The following is a 21,972-nucleotide window of genomic DNA, read 5'->3' as shown; positions in this document are numbered from 1 at the left end:
GACCCTGCCGTTCTAACTGGCCCTGTGCGTGGAACTGGGAGCATCTCAGAGAACGTATCATGGAGGTCCTGGACTTCAACCTTTTACCTGGCAACCTAAATTTGGCCTCCAGGACGTCTCTCCTACCCTTCCCTGTCATTGGTACCTACACATACCACAACCACTGGCTTCTCCCCAGCACGCCACATACGTCTATCTCGATGCCTGGAGAGAGCCGCAACCTTCGCACCAGGCAGGCAGGTCACCATGCGGTTCTCCCGGTCATCACAAACCCAGCTGTCTAGGTTTCTAATGATTGAATCCCCATTACTAACACCTGTCTCTTGCCAATAACTGGAGTGTCCTACCCCGGAGAGGTGTCCTCAGTGCGAGAGGAGACCACAACATCATCCGGGAGGAGGGTCCCAACTATGGGGCCATTTCCCTCTGCTCCAGTTGGATGTTCTCCTTCCCTGAGGCTTTCATCCTCCTGAGCAGCACAGAGGCTGTCAGACCGGGGGTGGGACCGCTCTACTGTGTCCCGGAAAGTCTCATCTAGTCCCGCTCTGTCTCCCTCAGCTCCTCCAGCTCCACCACGCTTGTCTCCAAAGCCCGTACGCGGTCTGAGGGCCAGGAGCTCCTTGCGCCGAACGCACAAATACGCCACCCGCCCATAGGGCAGGTAATCAGACATGCTGCCTTGGGTGCAATAAACGCAGTAGCCCCCCGCTCTGTTGCTGGCCTCTGCTTGGGTTCCCTTTTCACTCCTGCCGCTGGGTCCTTTGTTTTTATCGGGGGGTGTTTGACTAGGTTTAAGGAATGTTAAGTGACAGGTTGGGGCAGGAAGGGAGGAGCCCCCCCCCCCAATCAGCTCGGGGTGAGGGGGTCAGGGAGGCAGCAAGGCCAACCCCTGCCCTGGAGCGGGGTGAGACCAGCACTGCACTGGGGCCTGCACGGCTGGTCAGGGCGAGCACCCCCCCACCCCACTGCACTGGGGCACCAGGGGCTGCACAGCCCCCCCGCCCCAGGTGCCCAGCCAAGCACTAGGGGGTGCTCCCTGCTGGGCGGGTCAGGCCCCGCCCCTGGCCCCGCCCCTCACCTGGGGCCTGGCGCTGCCCAGGTTGTAGCTGAGCTCGGTGTGGATCTCCTGGCGGAACTTGCGGGCGAACTCGGGGTACAGCGCCAGGCTCTCGCCCAGCCCCCGCAGGCTCAGGCCCTGCAGGTCGCAGTAGGTCAGGCCCTTGACATCCGCGTTGGCCTTGATCACGCGCTCCTGGCCCGAGAGGTCGCAGCCCAGCAGGTCCCCCTTCCCTAGGAGCAAAGGGCGGGTCGCTGACGCCCAGCGGATGCAGCAGGTCCAGTGCCCCCCCCCCCGGGCGTTACAGGCCATCTGAGGCCCTGGAGTGAGGGGGGGACAGCTTCTGCCTCTGCTCCCGCTGAGGTTGGCGGGGGGGCTCGGCCCCATCCCTGTACCTCAAAACCAGCAGAGACCCCCAGGGATGGGGTAGCAGGGGCTGCGGGGGGGGGAGTGAGGGGCACTGGCCCAGCTGTGGGGGCAGGGCTGGGCTAGCAGGGGGCTGCGGGTCGGGAGTGAGGGGCACCGGCAGGGCTGGAGGGGGGCAGAGCTGGGCTAGCAGGGGGCTGCGGGTTGGGAGTGAGGGGCACCGGCAGTGCTGGGGGGAGCCCAGAGCAGGGGGCTGCGGGTCGGGAGTGAGGGGCACCGGCAGGGCTGGAGGGGGGCAGAGCTGGGCTAGCAGGGGGCTGCGGGTCGGGAGTGAGGGGCACCGGCAGTGCTGGGGGGAGCCCAGAGCAGGGGGCTGCGGGTCGGGAGTGAGGGGCACCGGCAGGGCTGGAGGGGGGCAGAGCTGGGCTAGCAGGGGGCTGCGGGTCGGGAGTGAGGGGCACCGGCAGAGCTGGGGGGAGCCCAGGGCAGGGACAGCAGGAGCTGCGGGTCGGGAGTGAGGGGCACCGGCAGGGCTGGAGGGGGGCAGAGCTGGGCTAGCAGGGGGCTGCGGGTCGGGAGTGAGGGGCACAGCCTCAGTGAAGCATTTGGCTTAGTCGGCACCGTGACCAAGTGATGGGGGGGGCCCTTCCCTGCCTGATCCCCCCCGCCCAGGCAAGGCGCAGACCTAGGATGGCCAGGACGGTGTCGTCCCTCAGCACCTCCATGGAGCCCGAGCCCACGAAGTAGATAGCCTGCAGCGCGTCGCCCTGGCGGATGAGGAACTCGCCCGGGGTGCAGAACGCCGGCCTGATGCTGAGCGAGAGGGCGCGCAGGCAGCCCCGGCTCGCCGCCTCGAACACCGGCAGCTGCAGCAGCTCCTTGTTCAGGTGCATGGCGATGTCGGCCCGCAGCTCGTCCGGCAGGCTCCGCAGCAGCTGGGCGGGGCCGGGGGGGAGCAGAATTAACGACCCCGGCTCCCGCTCGGGCGGCCCAGCCCCTCCCACACACACCAGGCCCACCCCCGCCCCCCTGCCAGCCCCGCTCCCCCCACAGCGGGCCCGGGAGGGGCCCCCAGAGCCAGCAGAGCGAAAACACAGCCGCACGGCCCCAACCCCAGGAGAGACAAAACAGGCTGCTCCCTGGTGGCACGACTTCCCCCCCTCGCTCTAGGCCAACCCCCCAGGGAGCTCCCGGCTGGGGCGGGCTCACCTCGTGGGTGTCGATGCCGTTGTGCAGGGCCCAGCTGGTCTGGAAATACTCCAGCATGCGCTGCTTGAGCACCTTGGGGATGCGGTGGATGCGGATGAAGTCCCGCAGGTCGCGGGTGCGGCTGTGGTACAGGAAGCGCCGGGCGTACATGCGCTGGATGATGGCCGTCACGTTCCCGAACACCACGGCGTGCATCAGCGCTGCGGGGAGAGCGGGACCGGGGTCAGGCCTGGCCGGGGGAGGGCAGCCCGGACTCCTGGGCTCGCTTTGGAAGGACAGGGCCCAGGCAGGCTCCGGGTAACGTGGAGCCAGACTGACCCGATCGCTCCCACCCGAGCGCTTTGTGGAGACCCGCTCAGGGGGCCTGCGGGTCGGGAGTGAGGGGCACCGGCGGAGCTGTGGGGGGGGGCAGGGCTGGGCTAGCAGGGGCTGCAGGTCGGGAGTGAGGGGCACCGGCGGAGCTGGGGTGGGGGGGCAGGGCTGGGCTGGCAGGGGCTGCGGGTCGGGAGCGAGGGGCACCGGCGGAGCTGGGGTGGGGGGGCAGGGCTGGGCTGGCAGGGGCTGCGGGTCGGGAGCGAGGGGCACCGGCGGAGCTGCGGGGTGGGGGGGCAGGGCTGGGCTAGCAGGGGCTGCGGGTCGGGAGTGAGGGGCACCGGCGGAGCTGGGGTGGGGGGCAGGGCTGGGCTAGCAGGGGCTGCGGGTCGGGAGTGAGGGGCACCGGCGGAGCTGGGGTGGGGGGCAGGGCTGGGCTAGCAGGGGCTGCGGGTCGGGAGTGAGGGGCACCGGCGGAGCTGGGGTGGGGGGCAGGGCTGGGCTGGCAGGGGCTGCGGGTCGGGAGTGAGGGGCACCGGCGGAGCTGGGGTGGGGGGCAGGGCTGGGCTGGCAGGGGCTGCGGGTCGGGAGTGAGGGGCACCGGCGGAGCTGGGGTGGGGGGCAGGGCTGGGCTGGCAGGGGCTGCGGGTCGGGAGTGAGGGGCACCGGCGGAGCTGGGGTGGGGGGCAGGGCTGGGCTGGCAGGGGCTGCGGGTCGGGAGTGAGGGGCACCGGCGGAGCTGGGGTGGGGGGCAGGGCTGGGCTAGCAGGGGCTGCGGGTCGGGAGTGAGGGGCACCGGCGGAGCTGGGGTGGGGGGCAGGGCTGGGCTGGCAGGGGCTGCGGGTCGGGAGTGAGGGGCACCGGCGGAGCTGGGGTGGGGGGCAGGGCTGGGCTGGCAGGGGCTGCGGGTCGGGAGTGAGGGGCACCGGCGGAGCTGGGGTGGGGGGGCAGGGCTGGGCTGGCAGGGGCTGCGGGTCGGGAGTGAGGGGCACCGGCGGAGCTGGGGTGGGGGGCAGGGCTGGGCTGGCAGGGGCTGCGGGTCGGGAGTGAGGGGCACCGGCGGAGCTGGGGTGGGGGGGCAGGGCTGGGCTGGCAGGGGCTGCGGGTCGGGAGTGAGGGGCATTAATCGCGCATGGGGGCAGAGCAGGGGGTGCTGGGAGGGGGAGGGGGCCCCCTGCGGCTAGCGATCCCCCTTGGCAGCTTCTGTGGGCGAAGCCCCCGCCCGCCCGCCCACTCACCCGACAGGCGCTCACCCGTCTCCATGGCAACTGCCCGTCGCTGTATCCAGCACCCGGGTGAGACTGGGGATGGGGTGCGCACAGGCGGTTGGGGGTGGGGGCTACATCCCCCCGAGGGTCCCCCCAGGGCTCCCCGAGCCCCACCCCTTGTTAGGAGGCCAGGATGCAAAGTGCCCAGGAGACAGGGTCACTGGGGTCCTGGTACAGCAATGCGGGGGGCAGCCTGATCCTCCCCTGCCGGTCACCCCCCCACTGACTCCCCCCACCTAACCCCCCCGGGCACCCTCCATGCCCTGGTTCCCCTCCCTGCCAGGCCTCCCTCTGCCCACTCACACCTCTGGCAGCCCCCCCCCGGCATCCTGGTGCCCCTCACCCTGGCCTCAAAGCCCTGCCCCCTGCCCTGTGTCTGCCTCCCCCCAGAGCTCTGCTCCCCTGGAGCCCCCCCTCACCCCCGATGAGCATGGTGCAGATGGAGAAGATTTTCTCGGTGTCGGTGTTGGCCGAGACGTTGCCGAAGCCGACGCTGGTCAGGCTGCTGAGGGCGAAGTAGAGCGAGGTGAGGTAGGAACTGCGCAGTGAGGGCCCCCCCAGCAGCTCCCAGCTGTTCCCAGTGAGGCTGCAGTTGGCCCCAGGGGGCCCCCCCGGGCCCGTCCCGTTGGCCGGGGACCTGCAGCTCTTCCTCGCCAGGTAGTAGGGGGTCTCGAGGCGCCGAGCAAGCTCCTGGAGCCAACCTGGGGGGCAGAGACGGGTCAAAGCCCCCCCCGGGGCAGAGCAAGAGCAGCTGGGATGAGCTGGGGCAGGGCCTGGGGCCGGCTGGGACCCAGCCAGGGCGTCCGGCAGTGCCCAGAGGCAGGCCTGACCCAAGGTGTGAGCGAGCCCGGGGCAGGGGCAGGCTGGCCGGTGGGGGAGGGCAGCCTGGGGCAGGGATCGGCTTAGTAGGGGCACCTCAGAGTGTGTGCGTTTGTGCACGCGTGTCTGCGGGGGCACACGTGTGTGCGAACTGACACCCTCAGGCGGGGGTTGTTTCCAACCGTGACACCTTGCGTGTGCGCCTGGGGGCTGGTGATACCCCGAGAGCGTGGGGGCACAGACGGAGGCCACGACACGCTTGCCAGACCATACCCGATGGCCAAGGCCGATCCCAGCCCGGGGGGGAGACGTCAGAGACAGCGGGGCGTGCTGGGGGTGTACGTATGGGCACACGTCTGTCTGTATGTATGCATGCTCCCCCGTGTGGCACATGGGTCACAGAGGCAGGTGCACACGTGTTGTGAGTGGGTGTGCGATCACACACGTGTCATGCAGAGCAGCAGGTGTATGCCTATTGTGATTGAGCGTGCAATCGCACCTGTGTAGCAAAGAGCAGCAAGTGCCCATGTTGTGACTGGGTGTGCAATCGCACGTGTGTGGTGCAGAGTGGCAGGTGCACGTCTTGGGGTGTGCCCTGTGTACACACATGGTGCAGAGCAGGTGCACTGCTGTTGTGACTGGGCGTGCAATCGCACATGTGGTGCAGAGCAGCGAGTGCACACCTGTTGTGACTGGGCATGCAATCACACACACATGGTGCAGAGCAGCGAATGAATGTCTGTTGTGCCTGGGTGTGCAATCGCACACGTGGTGCAGAGCGGCAGGTGTACACCTGTTGTGACTGGGCGTGCAATCGCACACACGTGGTGCAGAGCAGTGAGTGCATGTCTGTTGTGACTGGGCATGCAATCGCACACGTGGTGCAGTGCGGCAGGTGCACACCTGTTGTGACTGGGCGTGCAATCGCACACGTGGAGCAGCGCGGCGGATGCACACGTGTTGTGACTGGGCGTGCAATCGCACACGTGGCGCAGAGCGGCAGGTGCACACCTGTTGTGACTGGGCGTGCAATCACACACACGTGGAGCAGTGCGGTGGTTGCACACCTGTTGTGACTGGGCGTGCAATCGCACACGTGGCGCAGCGTGGCGGGTGCACACCTGTTGTGACTGGGCGTGCAATCACACACACGTGGAGCAGTGCGGCGGTTGCACACCTGTTGTGACTGGGCGTGCAATCGCACACGTGGCGCAGAGCAGCAGGCGCACACCTGTTGTGACTGGGCGTGCAATCGCACACGTGGCGCAGAGCGGCAGGCGCACACCTGTTGTGACTGGGCGTGCAATCGCACATGTGGCGCAGAGCGGCAGGCGCACACCTGTTGTGACTGGGCGTGCAATCGCACACGTGGCGCAGCGCGGCGGGTGCACACCTGTTGTGACTGGGCGTGCAATCGCACACGTGGCGCAGCGCGGCGGGTGCACACCTGTTGTGACTGGGCGTGCAATCGCACACGTGGCGCAGAGCGGCAGGCGCACACCTGTTGTGACTGGGCGTGCAATCGCACACGTGGCGCAGCGCGGCGGGTGCACGTGCTGGAGCACGCACAGGGGTGCCCCTTGCACGCGCGCGTGCCCCACCTACCGATCTCCGGCAGCTCCGCGCGGCTGCTCTCGATCTCCAGCTGGCCGATGAAGAACCAGACGCAGGCGACCCAGTGGGCCAGCAGGGCGAAGACGATCATGAGCAGCGTGAGCACCACGGCGCTGTACTGCGAGTACCGGTCCAGGTTGGGCAGCAGCCGCAGCAGCCGCAGCAGCCGCACCGTCTTCAGCAGGTGAGCCCCGAAATACTGCGGGGAGAGAGCGCGGGGAGTTCGCTGCCCTGGTGGCGGGGCAGGGCACGGCAGGGGGCTCCCACAGCCACCCAGCAGGGAAGGGCTGAGGCCGGCAGAGGCCGACATGGGGCCGGAGCTGGTGGGGACCAAGGGGGAGGGCTGGAGTGGGGCTGACTCAGTCCCAGGGGAGCTAAATTCCTGGCTTTGCCTGCTCCAGACTTTGCTGGCGCTTGGGGGTTCCAGGCTTCCCCTTGGGAGCTCCCCCCGCCCCTGGGGACTGTGACGCCAGCCCCGGGGCCCTCCCCTCCCCGGCTGGGTGCCCGCCCCGGGGCTGACTCACCACGTTGACCTTGAAGGCATAGAGCAGGTCGAAGGGCAGGGCGGCCACCAGGTCGAGCAGGAACCAGCTGGTGAGGTAGTGCAGGAAGATGGCGCGCGGGTCGAACACCACCTGCCCCGACTTGCTGACGAAGGTGGTGCGGAAATTGAGCACGATGTCTGCAGGGAGCACAGCGCCCGCGGGGTTAACGTAGGGGGGCAGCGTCACCAGTGAATTGAGCTCAACGGCCTCAGCGCAGCCCCCGCGGGGAGGAGGGGTCCTGACTGGAGAAAGGGCTGCCCTGCGAGCCGCACCAAGCAAAGAGCCAGGGCTGGGGCGGCAGGGGGCTGCAGGTCGGGAGTGAGGTGCGCGGGCAGAGCGGGCACTGGGGTAGCCGGGCAGGGGGCTGCGGGTCGGGAGTGAGGAGCACCGGCAGAGCGGGCACTGGGGTAGCCGGGCAGGGGGCTGCGGGTCGGGATTGATGCGCGCGGGCAGAGCGGGCACTGGGGTAGCCGGGCAGGGGGCTGCGGGTCGGGAGTGAGGCGCGCGGGCAGAGCGGGCACTGGGGTAGCCGGGCAGGGGGCTGCGGGTCGGGAGTGAGGTGCGCAGGCAGAGAGGGCACTGGGGTAGCCGGGCAGGGGGCTGCGGGTCGGGAGTGAGGCGCGCGGGCAGAGCGGGCACTGGGGTAGCCGGGCAGGGGGCTGCGGGTCGGGAGTGAGGTGCGCAGGCAGAGAGGGCACTGGGGTAGCCGGGCAGGGGGCTGCGGGTCGGGAGTGAGGCGCGCGGGCAGAGAGGGCACTGGGGTAGCCGGGCAGGGGGCTGCGGGTCGGGAGTGAGGAGCACCGGCAGAGCGGGCACTGGGGTAGCCGGGCAGGGGGCTGCAGGTCGGGAGTGAGGAGCACCGGCAGAGCAGGCACTGGGGTAGCCGGGCAGGGGGCTGCGGGTCGGGAGTGAGGTGTGCTGGCAGAGCGGGCACTGGGGTAGCCGGGCAGGGGGCTGCGGGTCGGGAGTGAGGCACGCTGGCAGAGAGGGCACTGGGGTAGCCGGGCAGGGGGCTGCGGGTCGGGAGTGAGGCGCACGGGCAGAGCGGGCACTGGGGTAGCCGGCCAGGGGGCTGCGGGTCGGGAGTGAGGCGCGCTGGCAGACCGGGCACTGGGGTAGCCGGGCAGGGGGCTGCGGGTCGGGAGTGAGGAGCACCGGCAGAGCGGGCACTGGGGTAGCCGGGCAGGGGGCTGCAGGTCGGGAGTGAGGAGCACCGGCAGAGCAGGCACTGGGGTAGCCGGGCAGGGGGCTGCGGGTCGGGAGTGAGGTGTGCTGGCAGAGCGGGCACTGGGGTAGCCGGGCAGGGGGCTGCGGGTCGGGAGTGAGGCACGCTGGCAGAGAGGGCACTGGGGTAGCCGGGCAGGGGGCTGCGGGTCGGGAGTGAGGCGCACGGGCAGAGCGGGCACTGGGGTAGCCGGCCAGGGGGCTGCGGGTCGGGAGTGAGGTGTGCTGGCAGAGCGGGCACTGGGGTAGCCGGGCAGGGGGCTGCGGGTCGGGAGTGAGGCGCGCTGGCAGACCGGGCACTGGGGTAGCCGGGTAGGGGGCTGCGGGTCGGGAGTGAGGCGCACGGGCAGAGCGGGCACTGGGGTAGCCGGGCAGGGGGCTGCGGGTCGGGAGTGAGGAGCACCGGCAGAGCGGGCACTGGGGTAGCCGGGCAGGGGGCTGTGGGTCGGGAGTGAGGCACGCGGGCAGAGAGGGCACTGGGGTAGCCGGGCAGGGGGCTGCGGGTCGGGAGCGAGGAGCACCGGCAGAGCGGGCACTGGGGTAGCCGGGCAGGGGGCTGCGGGTTGGGAGTGAGGCGCGCTGGCAGACCGGGCACTGGGGTAGCCGGGTAGGGGGCTGCGGGTCGGGAGTGAGGCGCACGGGCAGAGCGGGCACTGGGGTAGCCGGGCAGGGGGCTGCGGGTCGGGAGTGAGGAGCACCGGCAGAGCGGGCACTGGGGTAGCCGGGCAGGGGGCTGTGGGTCGGGAGTGAGGCACGCGGGCAGAGAGGGCACTGGGGTAGCCGGGCAGGGGGCTGCGGGTCGGGAGTGAGGCACGCTGGCAGAGAGGGCACTGGGGTAGCCGGGCAGGGGGCTGCGGGTCGGGAGTGAGGCACGCTGGCAGACCGGGCACTGGGGTAGCCGGGCAGGGGGCTGCGGGTCGGGAGTGAGGCACGCGGGCAGAGAGGGCACTGGGATAGCCGGGCAGGGGGCTGCGGGTTGGGAGTGAGGCACTCTGGCAGACCGGGCACTGGGGTAGCTGGGCAGGGGGCTGCGGGTCGGGAGTGAGGCGTGCGGGCAGAGCGGGCACTGGGGTAGCCGGGCAGGGGGCTGCGGGTCGGGAGTGAGGCACGCTGGCAGAGAGGGCACTGGGGAGGCCGGGCAGGGGGCTGCGGGTCGGGAGTGAGGCACGCTGGCAGAGAGGGCACTGGGGTAGCCAGGCAGGGGGCTGCGGGTCGGGAGTGAGGCGCACGGGCAGAGCGGGCACTGGGGTAGCCGGGCAGGGGGTGGCACCCAGGGTCCTTACCCAGGATGAAGAGGATCTCCACGCACAGGTCGCAGACGCTGGGGGGGCCGCGGCCGGCCGTGAGCCCCTCGTCGGAGCCGGCCCCGACACAGACGCTGTAGGGCACCGTCACGGCCACGTAGAGCGTGGCCAGCAGGATGAGCCCGTCCCAGCCGGCCTTGAAGGCGCCGTAATGCAGCAGGATGAAGGGCGACTTGCGGATCGCGGCCACCTTGTACTCGGGGAGCGAGGGCTTGTCCCCGAACACGCCCTGGGCGAGGGAGCGGGGTCAGCCCCAGGGTCAGCCCCTCCCCCATGGGACCCCCCCCACCAGCCTGCCTCCCTGGACCCTCCCGCCCTCCCCAGGCCCTGTTTGACCCAGACAGCCCCCCCGAACCAGGAAATCCCCATTGCCAGCCCGCTCCCCAACCCAGGCAGTTCCCTCCCTCAGGGAACCCCCTCCGCCAGCCCCAACTCAGGGTCTCCTCCCCAACCCCCCACTCACAGTCCAGTCCCCCCCATGCACCTTGTTGAGCTTGTGTTTGCTCCTGCCCTGTTTCTGCAGGTGTCCAGAGAGATGATAGAGCACGGCCCGGCTCCGGCGCCGGTTGGCGTTGAACCCCTTGGCACCGGCCCGGCTGAACCGGCGCTTCCCACCTGCCCGAGAGAGGGAGGGGAGCAGCCGGATGTTAGGGGCACCCAGGGGGGCCCATGGGATGGGGGTCGGCATCTAAGTTCCCTCTAAGCCACGTGGCCACGCAGCCGACTTTTAAGCGCCTCACAGGTGCTTGTGGCTGCGGTGGGGCGAGAGAGCTGGGGGGGGGTCCTGTCTCCCCTCTGTAGCCCCCTGGGAGCCTGCACCCCAAACCCCACATTCCTGGCCTGACCCCAGAGCCCACACGCCCAACCCTCTGCCCCAGTCCTGAGACCCGTCCCACACTCCTCAACCCCAGTTCCACCCCAGAGCCTGCACCCCCAGCCAGAGCCCTCACCACCCCCCCCGCACTCCAGCCCTGAGCCCCCTCCCACACTCTGCACTCCTCAGCCCCACCCCCGCCACATGCATGTTGTGATGTGTCACACGTCACCTCCACATTGGTGCACATAACAAATTCCTTTCCGCACACGGGTGGGAGAAACGAGCGGGACGCTGGTCAGCATACGTCTGTCCCTCTGCACCCGCCTGCCATGTCCCGTCACACACGTGTCGTGTGCGTCTGTGTAACATGCAACCCCCCGCATCCAACCTGGGCCCGTCTCCACTCACAGACCAGGCCACTGCAGCTTGAGCTAGAGGAGTCGCTCTGCCAGATGGCAGCAGTAGCAGGCTGTTACCCTGCACGTGACCCACCTTCTGAAGGGCCCATGATTTGCTTGGCCAGCGAGTGTGAGGGTCTGGGGCTGTCTCTAAGGCCCAGTTGCCCTGGAGATTGCCTGCAGACACCCCCCCCACACACACACGCACGCACCTTCCTTCCAGCTCTCGGCACCCGGCCGGCTCTTGCTGTCGGTGATGTCCTTGTGGGAGACCAGGAAGAGCGCCACCTCGCCCTTCTCATTCTTAATGGGCACCACGTCCAGGAGGCACCAGAAGGGGGTACCTGGGGGACAGCGGGGAGCTGCTAACAGCCCGGAGCGCTGTGCACACCCCCCTCCGCCCACAGGGAGCCAAGGGGATTAGCTCTCCCAACCCCCCTCCCGCCAGAACTGAAGGGGAAACTGAGGCACAGAGCAGGAGAGGGACTTGCCTCTGAGCGTGCGCAGCAGGGCAGAGCTGGGGAGAGAACCCAGGAGTCCTGGCTCCCAGCTGCAGCTGCAAAGAGTCTGCTGGTGGTGGTGGTCCCTGTCCTGTAGGGCCTGTCCCGTCCCGCTCACTCACCGCTCTTCCTGTACAGGGTCAGCTCGGCCTTGAACTCCTGGCGCTCGTCCAGGGCCTTGCGGATCTGCTGGCGGACGAGCTCGCTGGTGTCGGGCCCGTAGAGGAAGCTGCAAGCACAGCAATGCTGCATGACCTCGGCCCGCGAGAAGCCCGTCAGGTCGCAGAAGCCGTCGGAGCAGTACACCACCGGGAAGGCACTGCGCACCTGGGCATTGCCCAGCACAAAGTTACTGTCTGCAAGACACCAGCGTGGGGATGGGCACCCGGGCCTGGCAGCGCGGCCAGCACTGGGGCAAGACTGGGGGTGGGCACGGAGCAGGGCGGGGGGAGCGCCAGGCCAGTGGGTCCTGCTGGGGGGGGTAGGTGGGACTGGAAGGCTGGGGCAAGGGGAGGGGTCTGTGACCTTGAAGGGGAGGGGGGCTCTGTAATAAACAGCAGCCCAGGGGCCCATCCGCTGCCCCACCCCCCTCTTGCCAGGTGCCCGGGGGCGTCTGAACCCGCAGGCTCCACTCGGGATATTTTTACCCCGCGGCTCCCGGCGCGGTTAGTCATCCCTCTGCCATTTGGACAGAACCTGCCTCGTTTGCACCAGCTGAGAGCTGGAGCCCACTCCCAGCCTGGCCTCATTTGCATACATTTGCATTTGAACAGCAGCGCGGGGGGCACAAGCATGGTGGGGGCGGGGGGGAGAGAACTGCTGTTTCCAGCCTACCCCCCCACAGGGAGTTTTCAAACCTGGAGCCCCCTCTGCCCCCGGCCCTGGGGACCTTGCTGCAGATGAGGGCCTGGCTGGGGGCGGCTTGGGGGGAGAGGGGGTTTCTGCCCCGCTGTGGAATGTAAAACGGGTTCCCAAAACTCAAGGGGATTTTGGGGGGAGGGGGCACTCCCCCATCTGATCAAACCAGCACACACCGGAGCCCAGCCCCTCCCCAGGGTCCACAAGCTGCCTGTTCCCCGGGCTCTGTTCCTGGGCTGCGGCTGTAAATCACCCCAGGTAACAGGGCCCCCCCAGGGGCGGCTCCACCAGCTAATTGGGCTCATCTGCAGGAGGGGCTCCCCTGAGAGGCAGCGTTGCTGCACCCCAGCCTGGCTGAGCCGCAAAGTCCACCCCTGGGGGCTCCCAGATGGGCCTGGTGCTTAGACAACACAACAGCTGAGAGCGCTCGGCCTGGCTCCTGGCCCAGCCCGCGACACCAGCTGGGCCGCGGCCCCACCGGACCCAGGTGCCAGCCCGGGCCAGCTGACGGGGGCTCACGGGGCTCGGGCTGGGGGGCTGTGTCTTTGCGGTGTCCGCGGTTGTTTTCCAGCCCAGGCTGGGCTTGCGGGCTCTGCCCGGGGCTCGGGCTGGTGACAGGAAGAGGATTTTAATGCCCAGCTCGTGCTCTGGCCCCATGGGGGATGGGAACAGCCAGGGCGGAGGGGTTGTCGGTGGCTGGGCACTGGGGCACCTCCCCGGATCAATCTCCTGCCACCACTGAGGCCTTGGCCAGGGCACCTCGCCCTGTCCCTGGGGTCATGGCCAAGGCTCCGGCGGGTCCATGTGGCCGGGGCTCCCCAGGAGCGCAGAGACGATGGGATCCCCTCGGGGAGCCAGGCCAGCCCGCCAGGGTGGAGAGCTACCCACACTCCCCGGCCGGCTGCATCTCCTCCCCCAGCTCCAAGCCAGAGGCCAGTCCCCGAGGGGATACCCCAGCCTGGGGCTCCAGCCTTCAGAGGGCCCGAGGAGACTTCTCCCTTGCTAGGCCTTCAACCCCCCCCACCCCCCCAGCGTGGCTCTGAGCCCCGGCGCTGCAGAGAGAGCAGGTGCCCGAACGGGAGCTTTCAGACGAGGCATAAACCACCCTCACCCGCAGTCCGACCCACAGACCCTGGGCAAGATGGTTACGTCCCAGGGGTGGGGAGCATTTCAGCACTGAGCAGTCCCTGGGCGGCGTTGCCACGTGCCACTAAACCGCGGCCATGCCCCACCTCCGCCGCAGCTGCCTCGGGGCCGAGCGCCCCCTCTGCCCCCGGGCTTGGGGCTGAGAAGGGTGCAGGGAAAAGCCCGGAGCGTCTGGCATCAGCCCACGCGGGTCCGGCCTGCACGAGCCCCGGAGCCACGGGCGCAGTCTCCGCTGTTTACACCCAGGCCCCTGGGCCTCGCCTGGGGAACCCGCCTCCGGGGATCTGACCCCAGCCCAGGGGCCCCCCACACTGAAACCCAGGCTCATCTCAGGGCTCAGCGACCTGCACCCCCTGACAATTCCAAGGGAATTGGGGCCTGGCCGGCTCCTCACTACACCCCTGCTTGCCCCGGGCTGACAGCCGAGCTCAGCACGGCCTGTGCCCGCGGGCAGCATGGCTGGGTGCCGCGGGCGCCAGGCCCTGCTCTGTAATTTGTCTGCTGATGTTACTCACTGCAAGCTGGGGGGGGAAGGGGGCTCGGGTATTTATAGCACACCAGCTCCCTGAGCAACGATTGCCTTCCATCCCCAGCCAGCCGGGAAGGGGGCACGGAGAAGCAGTGTCTGGAGCATGAGGAAACTGAGGCAGAGAGGAGCTGGGAATTGTCCAAAGTCACCCTGCAGGTCAGCGATAGAGCTGGGAATGGACCCCACATCTCCCTCTCCAAGGGCTCTGAACGCGGCCCCCCAGAGCAGGGCCTAGACCCCAAGCATCCTGGCTCCCAGCCCCAGCCAGGCACCCCCCAGCTCAGAGCTTCACCTCAGGGACAAAATCAGCAGACCGGGGCTGGGCCTGGGCCAGGGTTGCTCCCTGTAGCTCGCAGGTGTCTGGGTTTAAGACAAAATCACCCCTTCCCCCACCCCCCTTTCCCACCTGGCTCCCCTACATCCCACCCCGAGCAGAGGCCAGGCCTCCCCCAGGACCCAGCTTGGGCTGCTCCCAGCCAGGCTCAGATGAACCCGCTCGGCCCCACGGGGCTTGGCCCTGGGGTGGGATGTGATCCCGTGTGAGCAGCACACGTGTGCGGGGGCGCAGGGCGGGGGGACAGTCATGCAGCCTGCCCCGCCCCCCAGCTCCTGCTTCCCCAGGGCCCGGCCCCAGCACAGGGCTATTTATACCCGGGGACACCACGTGCTGCTGTCTATAACCATGTCCTTCCGCCTACTCAGGGAAACTAGTCTGCCTGCAGAACAAACTCGGGGCGAGCGCTCGCTCAGGGCTGGGGCCGGGCTGGTCTCCCCACAGTCCTGCGGCCTGCAGCTGAGAGCGGGTGCTGGGGGGGGAGGGGACGCATATGCCCCAGCCTGGGGGAGTAGCTTTGCATGGGGAGGGGGGAACACACCACAGACTTTCGCTCCCAAACCCAGCCCCGTGGGCACGGGGAACTGCCGGAGCTGGGGGCGGGAGCCTGCTCCTCCGTGAGACACCGTTCATCTGAAAGTTGGCACCCCCTAGCACTGGGGGATGGTGGGGTCAGTCCCCTACTGAGCCCCTCTCCGCCCCCACAGCAGGGGCCCCCTAGCGCGGCCCTGGGCTCAGAGCTGACTGCCAGGGGAGAGCACCCCCTACTGAGCCGCTCCCCGCTGCACAGCGCCCCCTAGCGCCACACTGGGGCACTGATGGAGGGATGAGCGCCCCGTAGTGAGTCCCCCCCGCTCCCCGCAAGGCCTGGGGTTTTGCTTAGAGGTCTCCCAGCCCCAGAGCGACTCAACTGAACCCGGCCTCACTTTGAGGCCTGACGCGCTCATGGCATGAGGGGCAGCCAATGGATGCCTCTGCAAGATTCGCCCTGGAGAGGGAGGGGGAGACTCTGGTCTGGCAAAGCAGGAGGAGGGAGCCTCAGGCCGGCCCTGCAGTGAGCAGGGGGCCCTGGTCCGGTTCTCTGCACCTACAAGCTCCATTTTAGACCATGTTCCTGTCGTCTAATAAACCTTCTGTTTTACTGGCTGGCTGAGAGTCCCGTCTGACTGCGGAGTTGGGGGGCAGGACCCTCTGGCTTCCCCAGGAGCCCCACCTGAGTGGACTCGCTGTGGGAAGCACGTGGAGGGACAGAGGAGGCTGAATGCTCCAGGGTCAGACCCAGGAAGGTGGAAGCCGGGGGAGCTGTGTGTCCTGCAGACAGGCTGCTCCCAGAGAGGAGACTTCCCCAGAGTCCTGCCTGGCTTCATGGGGAGCAGTCCCCGAGCATCGCCCGGGGACTCCGTGACAAGGGGAAACTGAAGTACAGAGTGATGACGCGTCCGTGGCAGAGCTGGGAACCAAACCCAGGAGCCAGTTCCGATTCTGAACCGCGAGTCCAGCTGTCCCGGTGCCGGATGTTTGCTGGCCCCAGGAACTCCAAGCCAGACTCACGTCCGGAGGGCTCCAAGCTCCACAGAGAAGCTCAGAACATAAAAACGGCCAGACTGGGTCAGACCCAAGGTCCATCCAGCCCAGTGTCCTGTTGTCCGACGGCGGCCAGTGCCAGGGGCGCCCGAGGGAATGAACAGAGCAGGGACTCATCAAGTGATCCATCCCTCGCCCATTCCCAGCTCTGGCAGACAGAGGCCAGGGACACCATCCCTAGAAGCTCTGTTTCTACTGGGGATTTGGGGGGCGCCTGAGCCCGGCCCAGGCCTCCCACAACGCGGATTGGCCCTGCGGGGCTGTAAGGAACCCGGGGAGCTGGCCGAGGTGCTGAACTCATTCGCTGCTCTGCAGAACACCTGGGGTGGGATCTTCGGGGCGGGGTTTGAATTCAGGAAGCCAGGCCAGAGGGCTGGCGGGTGAGGTGCCAATCCCCCGCAGAGATCGGCACGGTCAAGGATCCATTGCAGGACTATAGCAGAAGAGGAAGGGCTGACTGCTGTGAGGACAGCGTTAAACTTCCCCAAAGGACCCACTTGCTGCTGTAAAACGATGCCTGAAACGTTCGCTCAAACCCGATCATCCACCCACCCCAGCCTGCAGCAAGGACGCCGGAGAAATGGGCATCACATGCCCATCAGCCCAGGACCGAGAGCCCCCCCCGCTGCGGGATTATACCACATCCTCAGGCACACAGACCCCTCCAGCAGGACCCAGAGCCCAGGGGCCGTGCTGGTGTGACTTCTCTCACACCCCCCAGTGTGACGGAGCTGGACGCCACCCCTGTGTTCAGTGCGCCTGACCCCTTCCTCTATAAGAACCACCTCCGTTGCTTGCAGCAGGCCAGTGATGGGCAGCAGGGAGAGCGCCCTGGGGCCAGGGAAGTACCTTTTCTTTGTCCCCGGAAATTCCAGCCCGGTCTGGCTGAGATACCAACTTTTTAAGCCCCAGCTTGTGTCATCAGCAGGGCAAAATCTTCCTGGGACGTGAACGCTCCCCTGCGCTGGGCCCGTGCCCCGGCTGAAGCAGCTGCAAGGTGCATGGGAAAGGCCTGGGGAACAGGGAGACCCAAGCTGGGCTCTCTCCTGCCAACCCCCCTGCCCAGCACATGGGCCTGGTAGCCCTGGCCACACGCAGGGCCCAGGGAATGAGGTCACGGTTCAATATTTGTACCCTGCTCAGGCAGCAGCTCCTGCCATTGTGGCGAGGAACAGAGACGCCTGTTTCCTCCCAGTCTTTCCTCAGGTGCCCTCGCTGCCCCATCAAGAGCCCTGACCCTGACAGCACCATGGTCCCCCCCGGAGAGCCAGGCAAACAGAGACTTGTCCCCGGCCACCACATGCATCGGGGCAGAATTAGCCCTCAGGACCGCCTGACTCCGAACCTGGGGCTCACTCCTCCAGGCCAGGCCGCGCTCCTCGGCCAACACTCAGCACTCCTGCAACTCGGGCTCCAGCTGGCTAATACTGGACACCCAGAACCTGAGACATCTGCAGGGGGGAGGAGGACCTACCACCGTTTATGCTGTCAGTGACATGCCCAGCACCGCCCAGGGACTCGGTGGCAGAGGCTGGGACAGAATCCAGCTCTCCAGGACAGCATTCAGCTGCCATACCCATGAGACCCTCCTTTGCTGCAGCTCAAGAGCCAGTGACCTTATAGACAGCCCCACTCACTGCGTAGCCCTGCTTGGCCCCGGGAAACAGGCCATCCAGCACAGAGAGTGAGCCAGGGCTCGGGAGGGGGGGGAGTGTGTGTGCATGGAAATGCCACAGGCCTCTGGCATTTCCAGCCTTCAGAATGCTTGGCTTTGCACCGTCAATGTCCGTGCAATGCAGGTTTGTGTGTAATACACATCGACACTGTGTGTGTGTACACACCTGCTCTGCACACACGATTCGGGCACTCCAGTACGCCTGGAGCGGGAATACTCTGTACATACGGGTGTGTGCATACACGTAACTATTTACACCTCTGTGCACACTTGACACAGACATAGAGAGGCTACGCGGGCGAAGAGTATATCCGCCGACTGCAGGTCATTACAAGAGGGGTGCTGCATTGTGCGTGGTATGCGGACACACTCGCTCGTGTGGCTATGACACAGACACACACAGCTTTGCAGCAGCCCTCTGGGAGGTCTGAGATGGTCCATAGTCGCACGTGTGCACAGCAGCAGAGCAGGAGAATGATTCGTGAGTGTGACTATCACATATGGCGCACCCCCACCCCCAGCAACAGGCTGGGTCTCTGCACACCCAAGAGCGGAGCGGCCGCGGGTGCGTGGGAACCGCAGCGCTGTGGATGTGGCTGGTGTGTAACTGCACAGCACTGTGTGTGTGTTTGTGTCTGTGTGTGCATGTTCTGCTACGACGGCTCCTTGGGTTTAGATTTCAAGGCCAGAAGGAACCATTGTGGTCCGGTCTGTCCTCCTGCCCCAAAGTCATTCCCAGAGCAGATCTAGAAAACCAGCCCGTCTTGACCCAACACCCTCCGGGCTGGAGAATCCCCCAGGACCCTTGTGGGCCACGCAGAGCTGGTTTCTCCGTTCTCTCTGACGCTACGAGAGGATCGCTCCTTTCTTCCCGGGGGAGAGGAGCAAACGCTCTTTGTGCAGTTCCACTAGCCAGCTGAGCTCAAAACGAGGGAGATCAGGGGCACCGGCTGCCTCTGGCCGGCCACCAGAGACGTTGGCCTTTCGGCTCCCGGGGAGGGACGGAAGTGACTTCTCCTGTTCAAGAGCCGCTGGTTTGCAAACCCGGGTCTCACGTTTCCAAAAAAGAAAAGAAAATAGCAGCTGCCTCGGGGGGAAACTCCACATCTGGGGATTTTTCCTTGAAGGGCCACAGCGGGCAGGGGCCAAACCAGTTCACAGGAGTTTGTAACTCACGTTGGAAGTTGCTGGCTGCACCTTGAATTGCACCCAGTATAACAGGAGCTCGCTGTGTGTGGGTGTGTCGTTTTGTGTGTGTCACTCTGTGTGTGTGTGTCGCTGTGTCCTGTGTGTGTGTCGCTGTGTGTGTGTCGCTGTGTGTGTGTGTCACTCTGTGTGTCGCTGTGTGTCGCTGTGTGTGTGTGTCGCTGTGTGTGTGTGTCGCTGTGTCGCTGTGTGTGTGTGTCGCTGTGTGTCGCTGTGTGTGTGTCGCTGTGTGTGTGTGTGTGTGTCACTCTGTGTGTGTGTGTCGCTGTGTCCTGTGTGTGTGTCGCTGTGTGTGTGTCGCTCTGTGTGTGTGTCACTCTGTGTGTCGCTGTGTGTCGCTGTGTGTGTCGCTGTGTGTGTGTCGCTCTGTGTGTGTGTCACTCTGTGTGTCGCTGTGTGTCGCTGTGTGTGTGTGTCGCTGTGTCGCTGTGTGTGTGTCGCTCTGTGTGTGTCGCTGTGTGTGTGTGTGTGTCGCTGTGTGTGTGTGTGTGTGTCGCTGTGTGTGTGTCACTCTGTGTGTCGCTCTGTGTGTGTCGCTGTGTGTGTGTGTCGCTGTGTCGCTGTGTGTGTGTCGCTCTGTGTGTGTCGCTGTGTGTGTGTGTGTGTGTCGCTGTGTGTGTGTCGCTGTGTGTGTGTCACTCTGTGTGTCACTCTGTGTGTGTGTCGCTGTGTGTGTGTGTCGCTGTGTGTGTGTGTCGCTGTGTCGCTGTGTGTGTGTCGCTCTGTGTGTGTCGCTGTGTGTGTGTGTGTGTGTCGCTGTGTGTGTGTCGCTGTGTGTGTGTCGCTCTGTGTGTGTCGCTGTGTGTGTGTGTGTGTGTCGCTGTGTGTGTGTCGCTGTGTGTGTGTCGCTCTGTGTGTGTCGCTGTGTGTGTGTGTGTGTCACTCTGTGTGTGTGTCGCTGTGTCGCTGTGTGTGTGTCTGTGTGTGTGTGTCGCTGTGTCGCTGTGTGTGTCGCTGTGTGTGTGTGTCGCTGTGTGTGTGTCACTCTGTGTGTCGCTGTGTGTCGCTGTGTGTGTGTCACTCTGTGTGTCGCTGTGTGTCGCTGTGTGTGTGTGTCACTCTGTGTGTGTGTCGCTGTGTCGCTGTGTGTGTCGCTGTGTGTGTGTGTCGCTGTGTCGCTGTGTCGCTGTGTGTGTGTCTATAGGAGAGAGATCTGTCTGGGTTGGCTGGGATAACGCTCAAGTTACCGACCAGCCCTGCTGTAAGTATTACACAAGGGCCGTGTAACTATAGATTATCGCAGGGTGGGTTTTTTGCACCTCCAGTTTAAAAGCCCCTTAAAAGACACAGGATCTAAAGACATTGTCACTCGGCTCCGCCGGGGGGGAATTAAATCGCTCCTATGGGTTTCCCCCTCCCCTCCCGCACCTTCAGGACTTGGCTTCTCCAAATCCCTGGGGGACCGACCAGCGGTTGCGGCTGGAGCTCTCAGGCCCAGGAACCCACTTTGGCAGCCCTGAGGGGCCTGGCTCCCGCACCTTTACGCCTCAGGCCTGACCCTGGCCAGCAGACCTGGCCTCAGGCCAAGGGGGTTTTCGATCCCTCCGAGCAAATGAAATTGGCCTGAAAGTTCCCCTAGCGCCAGCCACTGAGATCTGGGTTCTCTCCCCACAGCCCAGCCAGGGGAAAACCCCTGTGTCCGGGTCCTGCAGAGACAAACCCACCCGAGAGGCGCCGGGTGTCCACACTGGCCGCTACCGCGTGGGCCGGTGTAACTTACGTCGCTCGGGGCGTGAAGAGGAGACACTCCAATAACCAGATGACTCCGGTGGATTTCGCCAGACTTTGGATCTGGCGCAAAATGCCTTCCACGCACCCCCCACCCCTGGGCATAGCCACCGACAGGCCCAGCCCGGCAGCGGGGCCCCAGGCTTGCCGGGCCATCACCCTAGTTCAGCCTCAGGAGCATTTGGGAGTCAGAAGGTCCCACTGAAAACAACCCCCCAGATCAAGCCAGCCCGTCCCGTGTCCCAGGGAGACGGTCACAGGGGCTGCGGCGCCGATTCCTCCCCCCAGGGCCAGTGCCCATGAAACCCCCTCGCGGGCGGACCCGTCTCCCCCTCCCAGCGCTCGGTTCCCTGCCTGCGCTGGAAGGGGGAGCCCCCGCTCAGGACGCCCGGATGCGCGGGCGATGGGCGCCGGGGGGTGACTCACGTGTCCCATCGAAGCGGGTGGCGATGGTGTCCAGGAAGGTGTTCTGGGGGGCCAGCAGCCCCCGCATGGCGGCGGGCATGTCAGGACGCGGGGAAGGCTCCCTCCATCCCGCAGTGGGTCCGAGCCGCGGAGCCGCCGCGCCTCCCCCCGGGGGGGGTTCGGGTTAAATCTGCGGATAACCGACCCCCCCGGGCCGTGCTGGCGGGAGAGGGGCGAGCCGCCGGCCGCACCGTCCAGTGCCCCGGGAAGGGGCCGCCCCAGCGCCCCGCTGCACCGGCCCAGCCCCGGGGCGAGCGGAGAATCCCAGGCTCGCAAGCCCCGGCCCCGGCGAGCTTTTCCCGAGCCCCCGGCCAGGGCACAGCTCAGCGCGTCCCGCCTCCGCCGCGCTTCCGAGCCCGCCCGTCGGCGCCCGCCCGGGGCGCCGCCCCCGGCCAGCCCCGCGCCCCCTCCCCGGCTCCCAGCGCGGCTGCCCCGGGCAGCTCAGTCCCGCCGCGCCGCCCTGGCTCCGGAGCCGCGTGGAAACGCTCCCGGGCGGGGCTCGCCGCCGAAGTTGCTCCGCTCGGCGCCGCCGGGAGCCCGGCTGGGGCGGGGCCGGGGCCGGGGCTACCCCGCAGCCGGGCGGCCCCCAAGCCAGCGGCACAGGCGGAGGGGCAGAGCCGCCCCCAGCTCCGCGGTTCCAGGCATCGGGCCGCCCCGGCCAAGGGCTCCTGGGTTCTAGTCCCAGCTAGGGGGGGCTGGAGTCAGGACTCCTGGGTTCTTCCCCTGGCTTTGCCACAGACGGGCATGGGGGGTGCGTGATCCCAGAGGACCCCTCTTTGCGCCGTGCCCCCCAGCGGCAGGATGCAGGAGGGGCCAGGCTCGTTCCCCATCCTTGAGCAGAGACATGGCAACCCCCCAGCAAACTGGGGAGCATCGGTTTGCTGGGCCTTGGCCAGCACCCCCTGGTGCAGCCCACCTCGCTCCTCCAGGCTGGCCAGGGTAGAGCAGAGCCCCCCCCCCCCGCATCATCCTCTCCCACACCCCACCAGTGCTTATGGCAAAGGGGGGGGGTCC

General features: G+C 67.1%; 1 protein-coding gene across 1 annotated transcript in view; it reads right to left on the bottom strand.

Moving 5' to 3' along the window:
- The window catches only part of KCNH3 (potassium voltage-gated channel subfamily H member 3), a 37,042-nt gene extending 16,044 nt beyond the window's left edge, over nucleotides 1-20,998 (bottom strand). Inside the window, exons 1-11 of the mRNA XM_077838878.1 lie at nucleotides 20,920-20,998; nucleotides 11,556-11,789; nucleotides 11,146-11,277; nucleotides 10,203-10,333; nucleotides 9,698-9,947; nucleotides 7,170-7,327; nucleotides 6,637-6,844; nucleotides 4,632-4,913; nucleotides 2,633-2,832; nucleotides 2,109-2,358; nucleotides 1,079-1,290 (exon numbers count right to left, since the gene is read on the bottom strand). Coding sequence (XP_077695004.1) covers nucleotides 1,079-1,290; nucleotides 2,109-2,358; nucleotides 2,633-2,832; nucleotides 4,632-4,913; nucleotides 6,637-6,844; nucleotides 7,170-7,327; nucleotides 9,698-9,947; nucleotides 10,203-10,333; nucleotides 11,146-11,277; nucleotides 11,556-11,789; nucleotides 20,920-20,998 — 2,136 coding nt within the window. The remainder of the gene's footprint in view (nucleotides 1-1,078; nucleotides 1,291-2,108; nucleotides 2,359-2,632; nucleotides 2,833-4,631; nucleotides 4,914-6,636; nucleotides 6,845-7,169; nucleotides 7,328-9,697; nucleotides 9,948-10,202; nucleotides 10,334-11,145; nucleotides 11,278-11,555; nucleotides 11,790-20,919) is intronic.
- Between the last annotated feature and the right edge of the window lie 974 nt (nucleotides 20,999-21,972).

Source organism: Eretmochelys imbricata, chromosome 20 (assembly GCF_965152235.1).
Source record: "Eretmochelys imbricata isolate rEreImb1 chromosome 20, rEreImb1.hap1, whole genome shotgun sequence".
Classification (NCBI taxonomy): domain Eukaryota; kingdom Metazoa; phylum Chordata; order Testudines; family Cheloniidae; genus Eretmochelys; species Eretmochelys imbricata.
The sequence above is the reverse complement of the archived record's forward strand: the minus strand, read 5'-3'. Positions and strand labels throughout refer to the sequence as shown.